The 11365-nt window shown below is 32.9% G+C and overlaps 1 protein-coding gene across 1 annotated transcript in view; it reads right to left on the minus strand.

The window, feature by feature from the left end:
* The window catches only part of LOC109837409 (alanine--tRNA ligase), a 27992-nt gene that overhangs the window by 7960 nt on the left and 8667 nt on the right, over positions 1-11365 (minus strand). The window contains exons 6-8 of the mRNA XM_020405644.1: positions 10242-10338; positions 2890-3010; positions 287-346 (exon numbers count right to left, since the gene is read on the minus strand). Of these exons, the coding sequence (XP_020261233.1) occupies positions 287-346; positions 2890-3010; positions 10242-10338 (278 nt within the window). The remainder of the gene's footprint in view (positions 1-286; positions 347-2889; positions 3011-10241; positions 10339-11365) is intronic.

Below are 11365 nucleotides of genomic sequence, written 5' to 3' on the forward strand. Positions count from 1 at the left end.
ATGGACACAAAATTAATTAGAAAGTTCACAAACAATCACGTATGAATGTAGCACCAGACTATAAGCAGCACAAATTCAGTAACAAAAGAAACCAAGAGTCACCCCATCTTGATTGAACAAAAATAGATGGCATCTACCAAGCAATGATATTTTGACCACCACAATAAACAGTCATGCAAGAGTCCATTCAGGCCTGACTATTCCACATAGCATTAACGGGAAATCAAAATCTCAAATGCAATTCTGCTTAAAAAAACAAAAATGGCAGCAATAAGCAGAAACTCGCCTGTCCATTCAGTATATTTCCTTTGACATCCTGAGCGGCCTTCCTAAATTTCTCCCTTCCCTGTGAGTACAAAACAATAGTAACTTCTGTGCAGAGATATAGAACCTCATGACAATAATAAATTGCAATAAAGTGTGAATTTATCGCTAGCGAGCATCTTCCAAGCATTGCAAAATAATGCCAACATAATCTTGATCCCTGTTACTAATTTTATCAATTTTCTAACAATATGACAAATCACTCAAATTCTAATATCCAGATCATAATGAATTATTTGTAAACATAACCTGCACCTGTGCGTGACAAAAAGGTAATATACCATAGACGAGTATAGAACTAGATAATAAATAAATAAATGGATGGATGGATGGTAAAGAGGTCTAACTTGCAACCGGGTGCATGCCAAACAAATTCAAGGTTCAGAAGTAGTGTACTAGAAATGTGAATAGTAGCAACAAACAAGCAATGAGCAGATAGTGGGAAGGTAAATAAGCTAAAATGAATACAGTTGAGATGCATAATAAAAGAGGTAAGCATATGAAAATAAAAATAGAAATTATAATGTGCTCAAAGTATCCAATGTCCACTTAAATTCCACCTATGACCACCATTATTCATTTGCCACCACATTCACTTTGATACGCAATATACCTGTTAGCCAACAAGGCAAACTCTTTAGTCTGCAGTTACCACAAAATGTTGTCCCAAAAACAATATGAGATGAGAAAAGGAAAAGACATAGCAGTACTGCAAGAGAACAGAAGGATAGAAGAAGTTGGAATAGGAAAAAAGGAAGAGAAGTCTAAGAAGTTGCAGATGAGATGGGAGGGAAAAGAGAGAAAAAGTTGCAAACACCAGCAACATGAGAAGAAGGTCCAAGTTACCATGACCAGAACTGGCAGCATATGAACGCAATGAGATACCAGAGACAGAATTGAATCTAAAGGTGGGTTTAGCAGTTGACACACAGGCTAAGGAGTAGTGCACATAAAGGCAAAGGAGAGGTGGAGAGATTTGTGAGGCCTTAACTAAGGATTTGCCATAGTTTAATCGGGTCCAATATGCTTTGATGGCTAGAACTAATTAATCTGGTCCAGCCACCAAAAAGGTGGCATCCCTAAATTAAGGAGAAGGGTTGAGTGATGAGGAAACTGTGTAAAGGTAAAGAAGAATGCAGAGATTCAGGCGTTCAAGTCATAGCAACTACGGATTTACAGTAGTTTAATCAGGTCTGACCTGCTTAAAGGGGTTAATCCAATAAACCCTATCCACCCCCCTAATAGGTGGCATATGTGGGTGATATTTAAGCGAATCGAGCCATCTAGGAAGGTTCGCTAACTTTTAGGCACCACAACACTTGATAGGAGGAGCCTAAACTATTTTTGGGACAGCCCAAGTTTTGTATGAATGAATGTCAAGGCAGGTACACAAACCGCTATTAAAACATTGGCTTAAGAAGGAAAAAAAATGCTTGACATAAACTTGGTTAAGAAAGGGGGGGAAAGGCAGACTCCACTCAACACGCGCGCATGCACCCACCCAATGTATGAGATGCAAATAACAATACACTTGTGGCATATCGGAATCCTATAAGGAGAACCAAACAATGGATTCAAAGTAAAATGTGCAAGCTCACAGCGCTTGCTTTTGAACCTTTACATCTTGCATAATAGATCACATAAAGAAGCCCAACGTGCAACTTCTACTATACATATGGCCTATCAACTAGACCTTTGTTGATGGCAGATATTTCACTTCTTCCCTGCAAGCTCCTACACTTCCTGAGAGCAGCTATAGCACCTATAGCCTTCATGTTTGATGATCTCATAAATGACATTGTTTTAAAAATCAGTCTAGGTATCCGGTTCAGTAACCGCCCAGGCCGGACCGGTTCTCAGGCTGCTTTGGGGTGCCTAAGGAGGTCCAGGCCACTCAAGTGTGTCATGCTACATAAAAAATGTCTATGCAGCCCACTTCAGTACAATGATGAGCAAAAATAGTTGGTGATACTTGGTCAGTTTAATGCTCAAATTCTAAATCCAGTTAACTAAAAGAGAATTGTCAATAAAACAAGAATTTATTTTGTCTAATAAGGCTGAGGCCTTGCAGCTCCCAGTAGTTGTTCCATGTTTTCCTCTTCCATTTCTATCCTTCCACCTAGGCTAAATCAGATTCACTCTATCCTAACTTGCATTGACTCTTACTTTCTTTTACCTCCTCTCCTTGGCATATGCATACAAATTTAACAGGTTAATATCAGTGGTGCATGCATTCATATAATTATTGCAGAACATGATTTGCTCAAGTCAATAGGATATAGAAGTTAACCATGTACATCAGTAGGTTAATCATGTAGGCATCTCAAAGACTCAATGGCATGTGGTACTGAAGGTTTAAAGGCTGGAGGAACATAAAATAAATTCTCAATCCCAACAGCTAATTTACAATCTTATAAGTAATGATCCCGACAAAAGATTACTATGATGACATTCCTTAAACTACCACAGTAGGAAATATTTTTAAAAAAACAAATTAACTACTTTTCCGTTAAACATTTTCATAAAAGCAAAAAATAACTAGGAAGAAAATGCAATCAACTTTACCCTGTCTAATGTTCTCTCAAAACTCGCCTCCTCTTCTGCAATGATGTCTTTTATCTTTGCCTCGTGTTGCTTCAGCTCTGGAAAAGTATCCCCCATCACTTTCACAACAATGCCTACAAGACTAGTTATTGCAATTTATAATCAAGATAAATGAACATAATAAATAAACAAATGCTGGTGAAGTGAATATTTATGATTTGACACTTGGAATGGCAAATGAAGGGTAAAAGCAAGAGGTACAGAGCAATGAGGAAAGATTAGGAAGAACAAAAAAGAGATGCTCCAACATTATGGAATGGTTACATCCTGCATATCGATTATCTCTCCTAATAATCATATGCAAACAACTATCTCGAAGATGCCTACATCTTCTACTTACAAGAATAAAGATAAACAATTCCAAAGTCTTAACATTCTGATAATCACATAAGTAGAGATTATAAAGATATCAACCATATAGTACAGAAGAAACAGTTTGATAAATTGCTGCAGCCTGCATCAATAATAAAAGATAAAACATATATAACCATTGAACATGTCCAAAATTACAAACATACAGAATCACAGATGAAAAGACAGGGAAGGAAAAAAATGGTTCCACATTCTACACCCCAGTGAACATATCCTATTAGGCTATTAGTCATCAATTTTGAAAAAAATCAGCCTCGGACTCTATCAAACAGAAAAGGTACCACGTAAACGAATAAAAGAAATTATTAGTTTGAAAAAAAAATATACTCGACCTTGGCATCTTGCATGAAATATTTTCCGTATTTAGCTGCATTGAAAGACATTTCAGCTGCAACTGTCTCATAACAAAGAAACACTAATCTAACTCTTGAATAGAAGCTCAACTCTTATCTCTCTCCTCGCCAGTGCACTCACCGAAATGCAGGGTACATGTCAAACATCTGCGTACAACTTTTCTAAAGTCCATTAACTGATCTTGCCTATCCATCTACTATTCAATGCAACCAACAACTCCAAATGAAAATCATGTTGTCTACATCTGTGTTTACAATATGCACATGTTTCTCAATTTCATACTTTCTAACATGTAAAAAATTATTATTTCTACAGCTAGTTTCTAGATTAATCAGACAACTTCATAGGTAAGCTGCAGAATATTGTTGCCCGTAACATTATTACACTTCAACAATCTAGTTACCATTATATCAAAGAAAATCATATGCCCACCTGACAAATGGCTGAGCCGAAGTCAAAAATAAAACTTGTCCTGGATCCATGCATTTCGACTAGCCTCTCATATCTCTTCTCTTCTCTTCTCAAAGCATTAAAGTCACATCTTTCACGTTCATCTGTTCTACTAAATCTAACTTTTTAAACTCATATGACTTACCTACAGTCAACTGCATCAGCTGTAGTCTTATCATTTTGAGCACTTCTACTTGTATAAGATTTGTTAATTCATGTGACATATATTGTAGCTAAACCAGCCAGCTTCAATAACATGTCATTCTGGTTGAAGAAAAAAATAATCTCCTCTTGTTGCATCAATTATGCAGTCTTCTATATTATGTAATATCCGTTTCTACAATCTAATGCATCCATTTATCCTTGCTAAGGCCCATTTCTAATATCTTAGTTTTTGTTATTAGCTGACAGTTCCTGGATGTTATTGTTGTAATACTGTCTCACTTGTAAGGATTGTTGTCTACTTGTACAATGCATTTTATACATACTCAAATGCTTTGATCAGAAAATCTGGACAAATAACCTACATTTCATAGTCGTATCAATCATCGATCACGAAACACTTTGAACCGCTTGGATACCATTTGATCATAGGGAATACATGCATCTTGTGCTCCTTCTTCATTCAGAACATAATAGCCTTTGCACCAGGAACTAAATGTATTATTACGAAGGAAGTATGAGAATGCAATATATCTATTCATCACTAGATAATATTTTTATTTTTCAGTTATGGGCATACATGGTCCGATCTTCATATGAATGGCCCCAACAGCTTCCAGTGAGAGGCCAAGTGGCCAATCACTTCCTTTCAATATTCTAAGCATAGCCCTGCTAGTCATTTATGTTGAACAGTCTCCAAGCAACAGATTACAGCTCCCATTTTTCTGTTGGGGACAGCCGGGTGTGAAGATTGATGTGATAGGGAAAGGAAATGGGGGTCACAAATCATGTAACTTGCTAACTACATCCTTTTGGGGAAACTGTTACTTGTTAGAATCATCTTTGCTATCCCCGTCCTTTCAAATCCCCGTCCTTTCAAAAAACAACAGTTTGTGACTTTCTTAAAGCTTACCAAGCTAGATAGTATAACTTGTTATGGAAATAGCTTACAGATATGAAAGACATGGTATGAGCTTAAAATAGGAAGTTGATGATCAAATTAATGTTCCAAATTTAGGAAAATCAGATGGATGGCCCATATAATCACAAACACCCATATGGGCAGGTTAAAGCCAATGGAACTACCCTATGACGTTTTACAATGCCAATGTTGTTGGCTGCAATAGGTTTTCAATACATTCAAGAGTATAGGTGACTAAGACAGCTTTAGTTGGCACAAGTATCTTGCATCACACTAATATCTTGCGTCACACTAAGAATTCCTTGATCATTCTTTCTCACTTGATGTACAGTCGCCACCTAATTCAAATTCACAATTTCCTTCAATAAAATAGTTATGTGAACTTTGATCATCTTATTAATGTTTCTATACAACTTAATCTAATTCTTGTCCGCACTTATTTGCCTCGATGAAAATATCATCCACCTTATTAGTTTAGGCTGTTTAGCACATGGTAACTATATTCTCAATGATTTCAACATTACAGAAACCAAAGACACATCCAACAAACATCCAGAACAACGAAACTGGCTTCATAGCAACTTTCTCAATAACTTTTTGTTTGGGTTGAAAAGGTACGTATGGAAAATAACCTACAAGCAGTAGAAGATACAAGAAACAAATCATAAAGATTACAACATATTGTGTGGCAGGCTTTCATCGTTATGTTTGCAAAGAGATTCTGAAACCAAGTTTCAAGGAACAAGCATATCAATCTAGGATTAAATCCGTGCAGAGAAAGTAAAAGAGCATGCATCCAAAATTTGTCTACAGGAAAAATAGCAAAACAGAATGTAGAAATTTTATCCCAATTCGCAGAAACATTTTTATGGGAATTGGACTTAAATGAGATACAAAGACCATTTTGCTCTAATACCAGCCAAAAATGAAGCAAACTGCTTCCACGCTCTTTAACTGCTTGGAACTATTGATGTTTTTTTCAAAAAGCACCATGCTGCATCAATGGTTGTTCTATTTACAATCCGATTTTAGATAATCTAATCTTACACTGGAATTGGTCCAATAAATTTGATATCTAAAGATCAAAGAGGAAAGGGTAGAAATTGACTAAGATTTAGTTACTTCCAGTTATATATATATATATATATATATATATATATATATATATATACACACACTAGGATTTATGCACATGTAATGCACGTGATTAAATATTATGATTAAGTATTTTTGACTTATTTATTTATTAAAATTTGTTTCTCAGTTCCACTTTGATTATTTTTCTCACTTATGTTTTCAAACTTTACTATTATGATTATTTATTTTTTTAGTGTTTGTTTGAATAGACTATACCAAATTTAAAATTTTCATGTAATAATTGAATTGACAAGAAATAACTATAATCGAAAGCTAATTTGAATTTTCGTGTTATTTAGATCGGCATGAAACCAAGCTTGACTTAAGAAGATATAATGTTGTAAAAGTGAAAAATACTTAAAAAATAATGTTATAAAAGAAAGATGAATAATTAAAGCCAATAAGACAAGATGATTAATTAAAAGTGGGCTAGAATGAAACTAAAGAGAATATAAATTTTATTGCTAATCATTGATAGACTTTAGAAAAAATCATAAAATAAATATTAATACTAACTCTAGTATACCTTTATATGATAAAAACATCCACATAACCATATAAAAAAATTAAAAGAGTTCATGAAAATCACTTCTAAAGATTTCTAATTTTACTCAAAAAATTAAGCTATTTTTAAAAATGTTAAATAATTTAAATTTGTGTTGTATTTATAAAGAGCCTTGATGGAGATGCTTTTGTTTTAACAGTTTGTTCTGAATGAGCCCTACATATTAGCTTTAAAGTGTAATATTTTTTCTTTATCATATGGATGTTTGCTTGGTTTGCTTATCTATCTCTTATTTCTTCAATAAGTTGATATATTATTAACAAAATTTACGATGACATGCATAGCTTTCATACAAATTTGAGGCAGGTATAAGATGAATTTTATATTTAGTGGTCTTTAATAAGAATTTTAGTTGTAAAATATGTTACCTTCATATTTAAAGAACTTAAAATCTGACAGTACTATTACATGTTTATCTTTGATCGTGTTGTTAAAAATTGATCTTTCGTTGGTAGTCATATCCCTAAATAAGGATACATGCAGAGTCGTGCCACTATTTAGAGAAAAGAAAAATATCACTTTTATTTTTTTTACTTACACTATGGTAACTAAGTATCATGTGCATATTTTTTATCCATTATAGTGATTATTCTCACCTTATCTAGTTTATTATATCTCGCAATGTAGTTGATCAATGACTTCACTTTAGTTTCTATTGCAAGATTATTTATATGAAATTTTATATTAAGTTTATGATTCCTTCAGTATTTTTAGAATAAAGTATGAAAATTTATAAGTACTTACAAATTTTTCTTGTACTTTTCATGAATAATGTTTTTTTAATTAGGACATAATTGTTCAATATGTTCTTCAAGGAGAACTCGGTTAGTGCTTCTTTACTCGATATGCTTTTTATCAATGTCAATTCAGGTGATTCATGAATGTTTCTGAATTTTGAGTTTATTTCCTTCACTTCTCCATTTGAAATGAAAACAACTTAGTTCTTTTAAATGATATCTCTGAACTTTCTGATAGTTTCTCCATACATAACTCATTGTATTTTTTTTACTTTATAAATAAATATTATCAACATTAGAGATAAATGTTTATACATTATAATCAATTAATGCTAACCTATATTATATCTTAATGTAATAATATCAACCATTTCCTCTTTTCTTTGTCAAATTTCATCCTTTTTGTGATTTAAACTTTTGAGGGTGTGTTTTATAATTTTTAAACTTTGATAGTATTTTATGAAAATTTTAAATTTAAATTTGGGCGCTTATAATTTTTATGTTTCATGTATTGGTGATAAGTTTTTAAATGTTAGAATATTTCTCGTAACTCTAAAAATTTAAGGGTATTTTTATAATTACTAAAATTTTAGATTGCTTTTTAAATTTTTTAAATATTTAGCAATCTGATGATAATTTCTAAATTTGATGTGTACCTGTTATAAGTTTTAAAATTTTAGAATTTTTCATAATTTTTTACTTTTGAGAGAGTTTTTGTAAATTTTGTAACTTTGAGGTTATTTTTTTACTAATTTTAAATTTCTATGTGCCTAATGGTAATCCCTGGAATCCATCTATGTTGTTTCTAAGTTTTAAAATCTCTAAATTTTAGAATGTTTTTTTATAATTTAAACATGGCTAAATGGCATTTATATACCCTATTGTTTTGCTCTTGAGATAGTTATATACCCTAAATTACAAAACATAGCAAAAAATACTCTGAATTGGTAACTGTTTAAATTTAGCTAACGATGTTAAAAAATACATGAAAGAACAATAATGCCCCTCCTTAGGAATTAACCCCCAACATAGTGAAAGCTCTTATTTTCTACTGTCACCCATATTAAAGAGGAGGAAGAAGTTGGAGGCCACGAAAAGAAGAAGATGATGATGAAAATAATCTAATTTGTGGGGGGTAGGGGTGGGTGGGTGGAAAAGAAGAAGATGATGATGAAAATAATCTAATTTGTGGGGGGTAGGGGTGGGTGGGTGGGTGGGTAGGTAATACAATGAGGGTAAGAAGTATTCAAGTTGGTCATAGTTCCAGCACGTGGGAATGTTCCAGAGAATATTTTCACAGCTGGTTAATAAAAGGTACCAACTTGTAAATTTTTGCCAACTCAGGATATTTTTTGCTATATTTTGTAACTTAGGGCATATAACTGCTTCAAGAGAGAAACACATAGGGTATATAAATGTAATTTAACCTTTAAAGTTTTGAGGTTGTTTCTATACTTTTTAAATGTTGAGGGTATTAATTACAAGTTTTAAATTTTTAGATATCATGTTAGTTTTTAAGTTTTAAAAAGTCAAGGTGTTTTGTGTAATTTTAAACTTTTAAGGCTATTATATGCAATTTTTAAAACTTTTGGGTTTTTTAATAATACTTCTGTATTATATTATGTTATCTACGTATAATTTCTTAATTTTATTTTTCTATATTTTTTAGCTATAGGTAGTTCATATGGAGTTAATAAGGATATAATTAGTATTTGGATAGATTAAGATTTAAGTAAAATATTCAAAATAATTTTTTTTAAAATTGTTGACCTATAAATAGTTCACATGGAATTAGATAAGATATGATTAAAATTAGAATAGATTAGGATAACAATGTAATATATAAAAAAAGCTAAGGGTAATACTGACCATAGAAAGATTTTCCCGAACTCGTGCTTTTAAAGGGAGTATGATATATATATATATATATATATATATTTGACCGCATAACCTGAACCTCCGAAACCTTAATATCTCCAACAGTAAACCAGCCTCAATAGAGGTCGAGAATTCAAAAACCACCCCAACACAGCCCTGTCTTAAAGTAAATGGCCTTTGGTGACTAGGACCTAGTTGGGAAGAGTGCGATTTCAACCCGATCCATTCACCTGAGTTAACAATAACCTAAAATTTGCAACTTTCGACAGCCCCCAGTTAGGGGGGCGTAACCCCAATTTTGATGTGCCACACCACATTATCATACAAATCATCTCATACAAGGAGATGCTTCACATCTCAGGTTAAATGTTAGTATGTGCAAATATCTAACTTCAGGTTATAAACTTTTTAGTTTGAAGCGAAAAAGAATTAAAAACCACTAGACCTATAAAGGACCAAGAAAAGTGTAGCATAAATAATGGTTTGGCAGCTTGTTCACAATTTCATAAACAATTTTGGACAAATCCTTCTTACTTCATGGCTGGTGTTTTGATTCAGGAAATACTTTCCCTTACTTATCAAAAGCCATCTAAACAAGCAAGAGCAAAATATATCAACCATGAGACAACAAAACACGTTGTATTCGGAGATACGGCAGATTACACCAATCGATGTAGATACAATCAATAAAGACTCATTTATTGACTGGAAGATAAGAAGAAATCATTTGTCTTACCCACTGAAAAATCCTTCTTTTGCTTTTAAAAAATCAGTTCCATATCGAACAGCTCGTCGAAGAATACGCCTTAAAACATATTCCCGCCCCTCATTGCCTAAATGAAAAAATGACTATTATTATACACAAGACGTATGACAGTATACGATTAGCAATAGAAGATGGTAGAAATAAAGAGCGTAAAAGGTATTATAAGAAGTTGACTAAGAACACAAACAGCAATAAGATTTTATTTTTAATAGCTATTCCAGGAAGCAACATTTTACAGCTTCTTGTTGTGCACTTATTACAAGAGATTCACAACACAGAACAAAAGAAATAATCCAATCCTCCACTACCTTCAGTAGAATCTGACAACAGGTAAATATTATTAAGGTAATGTATAATAAAAACTAGTACGTTCGATTTGAAACTTAATTTAGTTATTGTTCCGTTTTATCTCATATTACCATGAACAAATTAAACACAATTTTAAACTATAGGCAGATGATACAAGTTATCGGATTAGCAAGTCAATCAGGTTTGAAGATTTCATACTTATTACCCCTTACTTCTTTAATGAAGATCTTTGCCAAAATAATCCACTTAATAACATGCTTTAAAATTCGAGAGGGATTTGGATTCTCCACCCATCCTCCTCCTGATTGAATGCCGGATACAGCTCTAACCAATATTCCACTCACATTCCCAATTTTTTAGTGCAAGTAAAAAACATGCCACATAAGCATCAAAGCTACCAGTTATCACTCAGATAGAAGATGCAAAAACAATGCAACATACATAACTCGATATCTTTCCAATAGTGTTACTAAATATGGATCACAAAGAAATTTGAAGAGAAGAAAAAACATAAATGCAGACCATGACATGCATATTTGATCGCTATAAGAGAGTGCTCACAAAATTTTGTTGGTCTCAGTATTTGCTACTTATGACATGTGTACATCTATTAATTAAAAAAGGAACATCTTAAGTTCATCTTCCATACAACTTTGTGAAATATCTTAAGCAATATTTGTATAGCACAGTAAAGGAAGTAGACTTATTGAGCGAGCGAGCGAGCGAGCGAGAGAGAGAGAGAGAGAGAGAGAGAGAGAGAGAGAGAGAGAGAGAGAGAGAGAGAG

This window comes from Asparagus officinalis, chromosome 4 (genome assembly GCF_001876935.1).
Source record: "Asparagus officinalis chromosome 4, Aspof.V1, whole genome shotgun sequence".
Classification (NCBI taxonomy): domain Eukaryota; kingdom Viridiplantae; phylum Streptophyta; class Magnoliopsida; order Asparagales; family Asparagaceae; genus Asparagus; species Asparagus officinalis.